Here is a 15,916-nt window from a genome sequence, read left to right as displayed (position 1 = left end):
GACACATTTGACAAGGTAGCTGACCAAAAGTATCAAGGACATGGAAGGCAGATAGATTATCACAGATTAGAAGAGACTAAGGAGACATTGCAACTAGGTTCAATATAGAATCCTAAATCTGATCCTATATGGATATTGGAGGAAAGATGGGTGAGATTCACAGAAGTATATAGTTTAGTTTGTATTAGACATGGTATTGTTCCAAGGTGAATTTCTTAGTTTATAAAGGTGTACCAAGGCTTCATGAGTTGTCAATGTTTAGGAGAGCAAGTAACAGTATATATGTGTGGTGGTGGTGGGGACTCCTGTCCTATCTTAGTAACTGTTCCACAACTCTAAATTTATTTCAAAATAATATTTTATCTAATCTAATGATTAGATTTTCTAGGCCCACACACAACCATGCCAGGGAGAAGACAGAGTTGAGATTAGATATGGTGGATAGGAAAGGATCTAAGCTGTCTGAATAAATGCAGAGGTTCAAAATGAACACAGATTGTTATTCTACAAAAAGTATATCCATGACTGATTTATACCAGATTCTGAATGAATAACTGAGAATTTGTTTAACAAGAACCTAGCAGCAATCCTTTTCTCCCTCACCCACTCTCCAATTGTCCACCTGCCTACAAAGTGGGAGCTCCCCCCAAAATCCTCTGCATTCTCCAATTTTTATATAACCTACTGCAAAAACATGGACTCCTTTCTTTCTACATTGTTCCCATGAAGTGTGCTGTTAGAGGCTCAGAATAATAAAGACTGCTGTCATAATTAAGCTCTGGGATGTATTTCAAAGACTCACAGACATTAGAGATGAGAAAGACCCAGCAGGTCATCCAAGCCTGTCTCCCTGCCAGTGCAGGAGGGCTGTATGCAATTTGGCAGATCTGTTATCAGGCTATGAAAATTCTAAACTATTCAAAAATTTACCACATTGTATATATTACAATAAAAAGTTTACCTTATTCCTGAGAAATTCTTGAAGGGTGGGGAGGAAGTCACTGAATAGCTTTCTAAAAACAATTACTGTCCTTTTAGAATATATTTTCCAAGGTGAAAATGTGGTTGTTTTCCACTAGATGTGACAGCCTGTGCTTATTGTTATGCAAGAGTTGCTTCCCTGCATTTGATAATTTAAAATTTAGCACCGACCCTAGCTGTCCCTCAAATGATATTATAAACATGGCTTGCAATTCTTCCAACTTCCTCTGGCTTTTATTGAAGGGCTGGACTTGACCAGAGTTGCACAGGATTCTGCCTTTGGCTCAGGCATCCATAGACCCAGTGTCTTCATTTTTAAAAAATGACATTTGGAATGAAATCCTCCAAAGGCCTTCAGAGAATGTCATTCACAACACTTCACCTTGTTTAGCTGATGAGGCTCTCTTCAAGTATAATTGTCAAATGGCTGTGATGTACATACTGATTTTTAATTCCAGGAGAACAGGCTACAAGTTCAACAACACCGAAGTAGGAAACACACTCGTATTTCTTATATTCCACTGAGGGGACAGAACCCGGAGGAACATTGAGCAAATCACTCAATCAGAGAGTTAATTCATAGCCCAGAAACATATCCTTGGGATAAGTTTTAATTTTGTACAAAGTAGAAACATATCAGAATAAAGGATGCAGGGAGATAAAATCCAGTGGACTTATGTCCACTTTATCCAGAATGGAGGTCTGCCTGTCATTTTGTAATGCTTGGTGTGGGGAAATGAAGGCCTAGAAACAGGAAATATGTCAGCACTTCTTACAAGTTGTTGTTGCTTTTTGTGATTGTGAGGATCAATGCCACTGCACTGCACAGGCTAGGCAAGCTCAGTACCACTGGCTGTACCCCCAACCCCAGCACTTCTAAGTTTTCTCTTGAGTGTTCTCTGTTTCGCATATGCAACACACCTTTATGTCACACATAAAAAATGCAGGTCTTGTCTTACGGAAAAAGGAGCATTGTGTCAATAACTATTCCTAGCCCTTATTTTTTCTTTCTTTCTTTTTTTTTTTTTACAAGCACTCTAGTAGTTGAGCACACCATGTTCCCAATAAGTCAAGGTAGATTCCTATATTAAGAAACAGACTTCAAGAAAAAAACCATCCTGCATTTGGAGCATGCTTCATCACTGTTCCTGTAATATGTCTACATGAAAAATGAGCATAGGCTGTGCACTGTTTTTAAATACAAATTTCATTTGTCGTTGGTTAACACATACCATGCACTTTCCCAGAGCCCCTGTGTTCTAAACCAACCTTACTTCCCAGGTTAGCTCACAAGTCTGTGATTAGAGCTGATGTCATGACCTTGACCACATTTGTATATGAACACTTAATACCATGTACTGCAAGCCCCATGATTTCACACACTTCTGATACTGACACTGAGGAAGCATATTCAGTTGTATAAAAAGGTTGTCCAATGATTGCTTATTAAGTCTGGTTATGATATTGAAAATAGTTGGTAAAATTTTAGACACATGAAAACAGCAAAAGCAGTAAGATCTCTCTAGGATTGTAATAGTGAATGAGAGACAGATTAGAAGTCAAATTTATTTTAAGAGACATAAGCTCTTAGACAGAACAGAGTGAATACTGAATTCTCACTCAGACACTTTTCTGGATCTCTCAGTGAAAGATGAGTGCACTTCTTTTCACCCTTCAACTACCTCCTACTGACGATTGAACGTTGACCTAGTGAAGAAAAATTGTCCCTATGTTTTCTTTGATCTGGCTTTTTGGGTGGCCATGTAGTGGCACACCCTATCTCTTAGTCTAATTGGGAAAGGGAGGTGATCAAACAAAATTCATGATGCAAACAGGGAGTCTCACAGAACATGAAACATAAAGACCTAGGCTGCCTAGATCCCAAAGTTGGAAGCAAGGAGGCTCCAAAGGCCTCAGTAACCAAATCCTTTGGACCACAGGACAGCTCTCTAGTATTCATAGAACTCCTTTGTGCTCTCTGTAGGTGGCTTTCTGTCATGTGGCAAAGCGTCACGTGTTTTCTAATGGTCTCTGTCCCCCTAAATCTTTGCCATGCATGGTCCATTACCTTCTTGACTGTTTCTGTCAAGAAGGCCACTATGGATGTATATTTCAGGCAACCGTTCCTCCTTCTTCAACACCTTTTGATATGTTTTTCCAACATGCTGCTGTCAAAACAGGAGATGGAACAGAAAGGAGAGAGAAAGAGGGAGGAGAAAGGGAGATGAGAAGAACCTACTATTCAACTCATCTCTGGCCAAAGTTGTCCTTAGGACAGGTGCCCTGATGTGAGTAGTGTACTGGCAATGTGGCATAATGGGAGCCAGCTCTGTGGCATTATCAACACCTTTTCATGTAAAGCATATTGCAACAAACTGTTTCATGTGAACAAGAACTTGTTAATCCCATAGAGACTGAGAAACTAGTATTGTCTTGTCTACAGCACAGCTACCCTATCATTTCAGCCTCCTACAAAGTCTCCTGGTGCTGGGAATCAGGTGAGTAACTTGCTCATTGGGGACCATGAAAAGGGAAGGACAGAACAAGAATGTTCACTGCTGTCTGCTCTGGTCCAACTCTTTAAAGGATCAATTTTCCTTTTTTCTAATTTCCACAGAAGGCCCCAGAATATTTCATATATTCACATGCTGTTCTACATATCTCTTATGCCCTGGGATTAGTCCTCAGGCAATTTTAAGCTAAAAATTTAGCATTGCAGTCTTTTCCATTCTCCACTTTCTTCTTTGTTATCAGTAAAAGGGACCTTGCTCTGGGCCAAAACTTCTGAGCAGCATGGCCTGTAGAAATCAGTCATTCAGTCAGTCATCATGCATTGAGTGCCTACTGTTGCACAGTCTTGTGCGGAGATAAAGTCAGAGAGTTTAACTGGAAGAAGCAGGGGAAGAGGCCAGAGCACAGATTTCAACATTTCTTACCTTCATTTTGCTAAACTTCAAACCAGAAATTACTGTTAGCCAAATCTGTGTGGAAGTTTCTTGTCTTTTTTTGAATATTCTGTGACCTTCCAGGACAGTGTACGACAAAGATGGCGAGGCTGGAAATCTACTCTCCTATTGTTCAACACTCACCTCCACTTCTAAACCTTGTCTTTAGTAGGACAAGATTTTGAGGCAAGGCAAAATTGTTTCTTTTTGAGAAATAATCTTGCAACATCAATGATGCACAAAGTCCTTTAGTAAGAAGGGAGTGAGCATGAAGAAAGCAGGAAACTCCAGCTAGAGGGCCTGGAAATGCAGGGACCTTTTTGAAATCATTTGCAAATGCTATATCTACCCTTGACAGGTCATTTCATTCCATTTAGCACTTTTTATTCTCTGTGGCTTATAAGCTCTTAAGCAAATATAGAACAGAGGAAAAGCTAACGTACCTGATAACACAGTATATCGGAAGGACAGCCTAGTTGAATTTCCCCTGTGGTGTGAGTAGGATGCTCTTCCAAGAAGAAGTAATGCACAAAGAAAAGAGAAGAGGACCAGAGGTATCCTGCCTTCACATTTCAGTTCAGAGACAAGGACGTTCTTTTCTGTTTCAATCAGCACTATACTAGTTGGAACATGGGTGCCTGGCGCCACATGCAGTAACGTGATCTGAGCTTTAAATAGCTGCCAAATAGCCATGTGGTGGCTGGCAGCCTGCTATGTGTGGCGAGAAGTGATCCGTTTCAAAGAGAAGCCATACGACAGGAGGGCAAGGAAAGCTAATGTGCAAAGGAGCCATTTTTCATTACCTTTCTGTGTTTCCCTTTTTCTAGCTATTCAAATGTAGTCCCATTTTAAAATAGCATTAACTCAATTTGGATTTTTCTTTTTTTTGGTTGGTCAACCACATTTGGAAACCCACCAGAGTTCACTCCGAGATGATTTCTCTTCTTTGGTAGTTTATTTCTCCAGAAGGCCCTGGTATTACCACTGCTACCCACTCTCTCGAGGGTTGCTGATCTGCATTACACTCCTGAGATCTTGGATAAGCAAATGAAGGGTGAGATATAACAAGCTCTCAAGATGAGTGTGGGAATGTCTGTAAAATGTCTCCAGTGATCTCCAAATAGTAAGGTAAGAACCCCTGGATCCACAAGGATAAGAAGCAGATTCAAAGTTAAAATAACAACAATCCCAATAGCAAATAGCATTTACTGAGCACTTACTTTGTGATAAGCACTATTTCAAATACTTTGAATGAACCTGTCACTATCTGACACCATGCATGAGGAGACTGAGGCATAGAGAAAGCTCACCATTGTTCCACATCATTTGGGTTCCTACTTTGGACCTCTCTCATAACGCAGTGCCCCATGGCTACCCTAACCAGCACTGAGTGGGGACTGAGCACCACGTGGAGTCACACTGGGGGCTGTGCTCAATTACATTATTGTGAGGAAAGTGAAGGGCCCAGTGACACAGGTCTCACTCTCTCCTACTGCACAGCAGGGTGTCCTTTAGAACACTGTGGGTGATAGCTGTCAGTTATAACCCCAGAAGCTGTTTCTACAGCAACAGCTGCCTTCTGAGTAGTGGGCTCCCTAGTTTGTCCTCAGAGTGACATGTCCTCAAGTAGCTTCAGACCTCTACCTCTCACCACAATGTATGTCTTGAGGTCTTGAGCATGTCACAGAGGCTGGACTTCCTGCATTGACTCATTTAATGCTTCTAGGCCAAACACTAACTCACAGCAAGCAGCCAGTCAAGGATTTAAAAGTGGCTCACTTTGTGCAATGGGGCTTTTCATTCATACAACTCATCTAACATGTTGCCCTAAGAAATCTTTGTTCTCTTTCAAAAATATTCAAAATATTTTTCTTTAGTTGTTACCATAGAAAAAGCATGGTAATTCAAACACCTAGAAACTTACCTCTAGCCCTGTGTAGAAAGGGTTACATACCCTTTCTGTTTCAGTTCCCGCAATTCTCCAATGGAAATGACATTACCAAACAATGTCAGACAAGCTACTGGCATAGAGAGATTGATCAAAAAATCAGATTTATCCCCATTGTTAATCATGTTCCAACTTTCATTAGTGGAAATATAGATTGAACCTTTTATTTTTCTAATAGGATTTCATTTGTCCACAGTTATTTCATAGTCCCTTTGGGTTTATGGTCACTGTCACACTTCCATCTCTAGTCCACATGGAGAGCAGCTAAGTGACTCAAAAATAGTGGACTCTCCAAGGACAAAGACAGAAAGATCATTGACCAGGGTCATGTGTGTCTGGGAAGTGCTGTGCTTGAAAGAGCACAGGTAAGCTTTGAAATATATTTAGTGGCACAATAAAGGGTTAAAATGACAGTATTACGTGAAGAACTAAGTTTCCAAAACTTCATTCTGTGTGACCCTTTCTAGCACCTCTCAGCCATTGTTCCACTGTGTCTAGTGGTGGAATTTGTTTCTTCCTTGTTGTTACTTTGCTCTTTCTTAATGTCTAATGAATATGCATTACTTTTGTAATGACAAAAGGCTTGGAGATCTAAAAGATTTCGTAAACATTTTTTCTGCCCTATTTTGTCTTGGAATAGGCAGTCACAGACTTTGGAAACTATTTTTGAAAAAGCTTGGTAGGTAGTGAAATTTTTGACTTTGGAACTCAATATTTTATGATTATTCCAATACTACTATGAAGCAATCAAATTAGTTTGGAATGTCTTGCTATCTGTGAACAACTTTTGTGGACGGGGACAGTATTAGGAATTATAAATTACTGGAGAAGCTGTGAATTGATGAAAGACTATAATATCCACAACAAAAACCCTCCATTGATTGTCCCATAGCAGCAGTAAATACAACTCTTCTCCTATATGGCCTCCAAGGGATAAAGGAATTAAGGGCTAGGCATGTAGCTCAGTGGTAGAGTGCCTGCCTAGCCTAGACCACCAAAATCCAAAAAGAAAAAATGAATTTAAAAAAAGTACAATTTCTGTGAATCCAAATTGAACTCTTTTTAAAATCCTCTTCCAGATCCTATAATCATTCTTCCTCATAAACTACACTTTTCCTATTGTTTTAAGTTATTTTCTTAGCTCACTAATGGACTACTTAAATAATATTGAATTCCACTCCAAGGTTCTAGTATGGTACTGTGATATATATTCTGATTGTTGATTGTCCTTCATCAGAATCAGAATTCCTATTAAACCAATGGATGGCTTTCTGAGAGTCACTGGGATTCTTCTAAATAGGAATAAAACTAAAGGTATCAGAAGTAAACAAGAACTTCCTTCTTAAGTACTGATCTAGAGAAGTAAGTCAGAAAACATTTATCTTCTTGAGTAAGATAGAATGTTCTAGATGGACAGAAGTGTGCTCCTATACTGAGTCTGCTCTCACTTTCCATTACTACTCAATGTTCTGATCGATCTATCTTCTAACCCTGTTGGCTTTAAGGTCTTAGTGATGGGCTTCACTAATAACCTTGGAGAGTATTCCATTAGGCCAATGTGAGGTGATGGGCCAGTCTTTTTACAACCCAAACACCCAATGCTAGAACTACATCATTGCAAGTAAACTTAACGAGTGCTTTCTGTATCCCAGGTATCTTCACTCATATGAAGAGACATCCTCTGGAATAAGGCAGGTACCAACCAGTATCCCTCCACGCACATGGCATACTCCTTTCTCCATTCTTGCGATCCCTTCCTATGCCACCAACTTCTCCACTATACAAAATAGTTTCCAAAATACAAAAACTTAAGCAGCCACTATAGAAATCAGGTTGGAGATTCCCAGAAAAACTATAAAAGTACTACCATATGGTCCAGGTCTACTACTACTCCTGTGCATATATATTCCTGAAGGAATCAGTAAGAGGAAGCAGACTGTAGAGACACCTGAGCCCCATGTTTATTGCTGCACTATTCATGATAACCAAGCTATGGGACTAATCTAGGTATCCATCAACAGGCGAATGTATCAATTAAGTGTGGATATATACATAATAGAGTACTACTCAGCCATAAAGAAATTATGTTGTTTTCAGTAAAATGGATGGAAATGGGAATCAACATGTTAAATGAGATGCTAAATAAGCCAGATGCAGGGAGACAAGTACTACATGTTTTCTCTCAATGTAGAATCTTTTTTAAAAAAAAGGAGAAGAATTGAAAGTGGAAGAGGGACTATTTGGGAATAGAAAGGAGACCAGGAGGTGGGGGAAAGGATAAGTGTGAGTAATGGAGAGAAGGGGATGAATATAACCAAAGTATCTTATATACATATCTGAAAAGTAATAATGAAAGTCATTATTTTGTGCAATTAATATACACTAACAAAAAATAATTAATTTCAACAACAATAAAAATACAAACTTGCTGTTGCTATTCTAGGTCTTAAGGAAGCTTTTTTTCCTGCATTCTCTTCAGCCCACATTCATGACTCTCCGCTCTCCTTCAAAGACAGACTTCTTATAGAAGTGCCCAACAAGCTTTCTTCACTTCCTACCTATCATTAACTCCTGAAACCAACCAAACCTGGCTTCCATTCCTACCACTAGGCCACAATTTCTGCCATCACTGTCTCTGACAGCCTCCAAGCCTCTCTCCTACAACCACCTCAATTCCCCTGACTCAGCTTCTCAGCAAAGCAGAGAACCATCAAAACTGAGTACTTCCCCAAACACACTCCCTCTGGTTTTCCTGGCCTCACATTTGCCATCAGTCTTTCCCTGTGTCTATATCTGGCACCTCAACAGGTTTAGCCTCTTACCTGCTCTCTTAGTGTTAGGTTCCTTATTGCAGAGTCACTCTCTCTAGCCCTTCTCTTAATGATCTCACCTTACACATGGATTTAAATTTGATGACTTCCAAATGTGCACCTCCAACTCAGATTACTCTTCTGAGCTACTGACTACCAAGTCAAACTGTCTACCAGAGTTTCAATGTGAACATTTCACAGGCATCTTAGAAAGGACATCATTAAAATGAACCATGGTTTCCATTCTCCCCCAAGCCTGTTCCATCTTATCCTCCTTATTTCAGTCCTCTCCTTCTACCCATTTGCTTAAGCTATATACCTGAGTTATGCTTCAATTTTACCTTTGCTCACCCCGTACTCATTACCCCACAAAGTCCTTTCAAATTCATCCCTCAAAATATACTATAATGGCTCCATGATTCAAATGATTGGACCCTTCTTAATTCTCCAACTTCATCACAAACCTCTCGTTTCAATGTTGAGGCACACAGGCTGCCTTGCAGTTCTAGAACATATTGAGCTTTCTTTTCATACTTGTTTCTCAATCCCATTTTTCACACAGATAGTCCCTTTATATCTTTCATGTATTGGGATATTCAGAATTTTCACCTCAGAAAGAACTTCTTCAACTATTCAAGAAACATGGTTGCACATCTTATGCATGTTGCATCTTGTGCATTTTTCTTTAGAGGGCTTATCACGCTTCATACTTATTTTTGTTCACTTGCTTGTGAACAAGGGATGTAGATCCCTTGCTTGAACCCTCATTTGAAGAATGAAAAGACCAGCTCTGTTTTGCTCAGTATTATAAACACAGTATCTAGCACTATTTATGACACGTACATGCACACAATCCCCATTTGTTGAGTAATCTAATGAATATTTTGAATGAAAAAATGGATCCAAAGTGAGGTGGAATAACTTGTACAATTATAAATTTATAACCTAGGATTGGGACTGAGCTTTTCAGACCCAGGTCCTTTACCTTCCCTCTCACACTATACAAGCTCTCTACAGGAAACCTAAATAAAGAATTCACATTGAACCCACATGGATTAATCTTCTATAGAGGAATTGGAAGAGTCAATCAGTCAAGCCATGGTGCTTTAGAAAGGAATCCTTTTGTTCAAAAAGTTTATAACATTATCAACATTCATCAATTGCTACATGGTACCCAGAAGATGTTCAAACATCAGATCATTGTCATTGTGAATTTGTAGGGAAATGTGATCAGTCAATTGCATGTGTATAACCATAAATCCTCTGGATCCAAAGAAAGGAATGCCATGAATGCACTCACTGAGACTCCTTCACCCCAATCTTACCACTAGGACAAGCACGCAGAGCACAAAGGTGAAATGTGGCCTCCTTTGCAGCAAACCTTAAAAGCTCAATAATGCCGAGACATAGATATTTGCATATGTTCACATGCACATACAATGCAGACATTTCTGATATGCAAACACGTTACAGTATAGAAAATAATTTTATAAATACATATATTATGTGTATATACACATATATATCCATGTTTATGCAAATCTACCACATATATGCATATATATCACAGATGTGCATATACATATAAGCCTGCATAGGCATGGGGGCCTGTGTACATACACAGGTTACTCTAAGTTTATATTAGCATCTTTCCAAGATATTTACATATACTTTTACTTGAGAAATTCCGTGTATTTTTGGAAGATGAAGACACTACCTTGATTGTTTTTACATTCAAATATGAAGCAATGAGGACTACGCTTTGCATGTCACTCTTATTTTAAGCTACCTGTTTTTAATACCTATTTGTTTAGAAAGTGTTAACGGCAATACTATCTGCAAGTACTGGTGAATATTTTCACAGTTGCAGTTACTCTTTAGAATTAATGGACAAGGAAATGCTAAGGAAAGAAATTAAGTAATTGTCACATAAAGAAAGAACTGTCCTACACTTTCAGTGAATTATTTCACAATAAATCTAAGACTACCAGAATAATGAGAATATTAAAATCTTTGCTATGCATTAATTTATTTTACCCAGTGAGGCCTCTCCTTCCTCAGTGGTCTCCATGAGGTTCAGCATTGGTGCAGGTGGGCAAGACCTCCCACCATGCTACTTCATAAAACTGCCCCTGTTGTTTGTGTATACCAGGAGAACCATTGCCATTCTAATTCAACCAGGAAAACACAAAATCATTGTAATGCAGTTACTTGTAAAGGTTCTTTATAAATTACACATAATCACAAATTACATGTATTCCTAATGTATCTATGTATACAACAAATTATATAATTTAAATACACAGAATTATTAGATTTACCATATGATTCTTTACATTCAGAGTTAGACCATTTTACAGAGTTCAATCTTCCAATAGCCTCTTTTAAAATGCAGGATTGGAGTTCAGGTTTATTAACCTTTCTAACCATGCCATACAAACCTCTCTACAGTGACCCAAATAAGATGTTCACTGAGAATACAATTCACTTAATACCAACATACTAGGGGTGAGATTGAAACCTAAAAGCCATAGCAAGCCTCTCTGGATGATCCAACTGTAATTGCAGAGCTGTGTCTAATACATACTAGCCATGCCGATCTTCATGTCCTGCAGATGGAACCACCAACACTTGCCTTACTAACTAGTACAGAAACTCTGCACTCTTACTGGACATCTTTCTTGCTGTCTTCTTTTCCTTGCTAACTGGATTAAATATCCTTTGCTCCATTTACATGCATGCTATAATATAAAAGATGTGTGGTATTTCCTACCGTCTGATTTTTAACATATCTAAGACACTCTCTCCCCATGTTCTTGATAAAAGTTCTCCACCCACATTTGATCATTACTGAGGAAATGTCTCCACATGTTTAATTTCTTCAGACAATCAATAAACATTTAGTTTTCTATTTCAACTTTTTTCCTGTGCTTTCTTGGTGGAGTACCACCAAAATCAAATCCGGTTTTGACTTTGATCATTAATATATGTTTTCCATTGTAACTCCAGCACAGTTGGTTTTTTCCCACAATTCTACCCAACCGAAGGCTCATGTACAACTAACTTTATTTGTACCTGATGTTTGCCTGACATTCTAAGTCTCTTTGTAAGCTCAATTTGGTAACTTTCATGAAAATAAAAATCAAATTTTTGGTGACTGAAATAAATCATGAGATCATTCAAATAGTTAAAGTGGCTTCTAAGCAAACACAACTGTATCACTGTTCTCCAAGAGAAACTGATTTTTACTTGGCTCATATATAATGATTTATGCCATTCAATTCATCTTTTTCTATCCAAACTTATCATTACAATACACACACACACACACACACACACACACACACACACGTACATGTTGATAATAGGTATAGAGAGATAGATAGATAGATAAATAGATAGATACATAGATAGATAGACAGATAGATAGATATAATAACCAAACACTGGTACTTTCTCTACCACATTCTTTTATAAGTGGATTTAATATTCAAATCAATAGCTATATTTTATAGATTACCATCAAAAATGACCAAGCAACCACTAAACATGGCATCTTTTTTCTAGAAAGCCCTAGCATGAACACCAGTTAATACCATCACTAAGCTTTGCTGTATATTTTCTACAGCCAGCTCAATGCATGCACTGCCTGCCACCTACTGACCTAAGACAACTGAACAAGTACAAATGGAGCAATCACAGCTTTCCCAAAGACCAAGGCATCACTCACTTCCCTTTTTATTCAGTCATTTTAGAAGTGTCAGTAAAAAGATATTTTTAAACTGAAACTATATAATACAAAATCAACACTCTTTAAAAAGAGTATTATTTAGCTTGCAGAATTCTGAAAATTAATCAATGTACCTAATAGAGAATTAAACACAGCAAAGATATTTGGAAATATAGTATCCCAAATCAGATATAAGACTGTCACAACAATCTACTGTTTTCAAGTATAGTTAACACATTGAAACCACAAACTCACCTTCATTCCTGCCATTCGGTAGTAGATGAACAAACACATTTGAAATTAATGTGACTGATGTATCACAACTATAAAAGACTTCCAAAGTGTGGCTCTGTGTAAAGTGTCATACACATCAGCTATTCAGCCAATGGCCTTATGGTAAATAGATGGTTGAGCATAAGTGTATTAGAAAATGAGGGTAACCATCTGAAATTTATAAATATTCAAACTTTTACTAAAAGCAGCTTGCATGTGAAATTTAAATGGCATACAGTGCTTGGGAAAAGGTTCCATTCCAAAGTTCTATGAAAAAGAATTGTATGTTCAGATGACATGTACTAATCAAATACATCTAAGCATCGTCTGGAAAACTTAATGGCATGCCATAACTTAATATCACAGTCAATATGCATAACAGAACCCATAATTATTTTTCTGATAATCAAGCCAAAAAGCAAAGAAGTAAATGAAGCAATAGAAAAAATGAAACAGAAGAAGACAAAAGAAAAGTACCACAAAAATACATTTATGATATTGAAATGACTTGGAAGCCAGTTAAACCCCAGGAGCTTTTTAAAAATTAGTGTTGTTGCCTTTGCTGTTGTTGTTACAGACAAGTCCTGACTGTCACTAAAACACCCACATGAAGCTGTAAAGAACTCAGACCTATTGTTATTCCTCTAAGCTCCCTCTTTGTAAAACAACTTGACACTAAAGTAGGAGGCCTGCAGGGAAGGCTCAGGTGTCCTCCCCATCCACAGCAGCCTCAGTCCATCTCTTCCAGAGAAGCTTCCAAGTGGTCATTCCTATGCCTCTGAGTCGTACATGTGCTCCTCATGACAACAGCTGCAGAACGAAGCATGGGGCCTCCAGCAAAGCTCAAGTGCTGTCCATTTCTCTGTTCTGTCACTAACAACAAACTCCTCCATGATGGAAGCTTCCTGAATGCAAACAAGGCCTAGGCCTTGCAGATGGGTTTGATTTCAATCAACATTCCTGCCAAAGGAGTATCTTTGATATGCAAAATGTCTAATGCTAGTGAATAATAAAGAATTATATTTCCCCACAAAACCTTTTCTTCCAGGAGGTTAAAGGAAATTGTGGATCTGTAAATGTTAATGTATCTATTGTAAAGATGAAGAAATGAGGGACAATAATTAAGAGAATCAAATGATCAGAAGAACTAGAACCATAAAATCTTGGGGAAAGTTAATATTTCATGGTCTTTCATAAAGCAAGAATATTATAATCCTCATATGGAAGTATTTTGAAACTTTATAGCTAGAGAATATTAAAAGCATGTTTCATCAATAAATTTTCACGTTGAACATCTTAGCAATGTAATTTTTAAATGGGAATTTAAAAATATTAAATAGAATTATGTGCTAAGCTGAGGTGGTTGGATTTTACATATTTTAAACCATATTACATTACATAATCAGCCCACTTTGAGTTCATACAATTCTAATCTGAATTATGTATAATTTGGTATACAGACTTACTGCTTTTAAGGACAGTTAAATGCTCCTATAAGCATATACAATTAAGCGAGTAAAAGTAGGTAAGCAAAGTGCTGTGGGTAAGGAGGTGGCATCCACGTTCCTGGTTTTGTTTGTTGGCCCACTCGTGGCTCCTGCTAACAAGAGCAAATGCTGGCTGTGTTTAAATGATGGCTCATTTGTTCACAGGAGTCGATGAATCTGAATGTGGATATGTACATGGGTGCAAGAGAAATGAAATACTTTCTCGAGCTACATTTGTTTTCCATTCTTAATTACCCTCCATTTTTTTAAATTAGCAGAAGTGACTGTCAAGGAGACTTTGAATAGTGATCTGTCTGGTGTGATGGTATTAAAGCTATCATCAGGCCTTTGCACTGCATGAACTCCAAACGCAATACACCAGAGGCCCAGTACCGATGAGATAGAGATGCTATACCTGGAGGAATTCTAGGACGTTCTTATCAGAGGAAACCACAGGTAAAATGACTCATTCTAAATATCAACTAAAAAGGCACATTGATTAATTAACTTTATATTGATATCACTAAAACAAAGGAAGAAAAAGTATGCTCTGTTTTCAAATCTACCGCAAAATCGCTGGTGGAAACAGTTTGATTAGTGATGTATCTGAATATGCCGTCCAACAATTAGAAATAATAATCCAGCTAGAAGAGAGAAAAATATTCCAGCTGGGGCCAGAAAAAATGACCATCCATAGAGCACAGAAGGTGTGAACTCCCAGCAATCCTTCATCTTCATGACTTTGTAGCTTTCCATATCAGCCACTGCCTGGACCCAGATGACATATAACACCACCACCAAGGAGAACAGGATGCCTGAGAAGGAAAAAAAAATTAGCCTTTCCGAAGACACAGCACCCAAAACACTGTAGGAAAGCAATCCCTTTCTGAAGTTAAGCCTCTGCAAATACAGCCCTCACTGAATCATATATTCTGTGTCACAGTCCTCATTGTGTGCTTATTAAACACATCATCTACCTTCAATTTTTAAAGCATTTTGAGGCCTGGTGGAGTGGTTCATGCCTCAAATTCCAGCTATTTGGGAGATGGAGATAGGGAAGATTACAGAGGCTAGCCTGCACCAAAAAAAAAAAAAAATTAACAATACCTTTATCTCAACAAACAACCAGGATGTGGTGGTGCAAGCCTGTAATCCCAGCCATGCAGCAGGAGAATCAAGGTCTGAGATCATGCTCCTGGCAAAAGTGTGAGAGCTTATTCAGAAAACAAAGAAAGCAAAAATGTTTGGGGGTTTGGGGAAATGATTAAATGGTAGAGTGCCTGCCTACCAAGTGTGAGACCTAAGTTCAAAAACCAGTAGCATCAAAAAAAGATTCCTGCCTTTGTGGTACTTTATATATTCTATCATTTATTGGGCTTTATGTTTGGTTTGATTGGTTGGTTGTATTTTACTGGATGCCTGGCTTGAGATGAGCAATGTAGCATATTATTTCTTTCAATACATACAATAAATAAGTGAAATAAATATTATTACTCTCAAGCTTTAAGTGTACATAGACATAGCTAGTAGGTTTTAGAACTGATTTTCAGCCTAGGTCATTAAATATGGCTATGAAAACAGAAGTCAAGGTGACTATCACACAAGGACTGAGGTAAGCACACAGAATGCACATAGAATAACACATATTACCCTTTAAAATTGAAATATATGTACTGAAGATTTCTTATAGCATGTGGAAATCCTGTCTTGAAAGAACAAGGGAAAGGAATTAATGATAAAGT

At 38.1% G+C, this 15,916-nt stretch overlaps 1 protein-coding gene and 1 long non-coding RNA gene across 4 annotated transcripts in view; both read right to left on the bottom strand.

Moving 5' to 3' along the window:
* The window catches only part of LOC141415063 (uncharacterized), a 57,750-nt gene extending 52,922 nt beyond the window's left edge, over positions 1-4,828 (bottom strand). The window contains exon 1 of the long non-coding RNA XR_012440087.1: positions 4,370-4,828. This is a non-coding gene — a long non-coding RNA (uncharacterized lncRNA). The remainder of the gene's footprint in view (positions 1-4,369) is intronic.
* Positions 4,829-12,404: 7,576 nt separating this feature from the next.
* Positions 12,405-15,916, bottom strand: part of Tmem182 (transmembrane protein 182) — a 56,655-nt gene continuing 53,143 nt past the window's right edge. For all 3 annotated transcript variants that reach the window (XM_074050460.1, XM_020157390.2, XM_074050461.1), the window contains one exon: positions 12,405-14,989. In XM_074050460.1, the coding sequence (XP_073906561.1) occupies positions 14,769-14,989 (221 nt within the window). In that variant the 3' untranslated portion in view covers positions 12,405-14,768. The remainder of the gene's footprint in view (positions 14,990-15,916) is intronic.

Source organism: Castor canadensis, chromosome 12 (genome assembly GCF_047511655.1).
Source record: "Castor canadensis chromosome 12, mCasCan1.hap1v2, whole genome shotgun sequence".
Taxonomy (NCBI): Eukaryota; Metazoa; Chordata; class Mammalia; order Rodentia; family Castoridae; genus Castor; species Castor canadensis.
The sequence above is the reverse complement of the archived record's forward strand: the minus strand, read 5'-3'. Positions and strand labels throughout refer to the sequence as shown.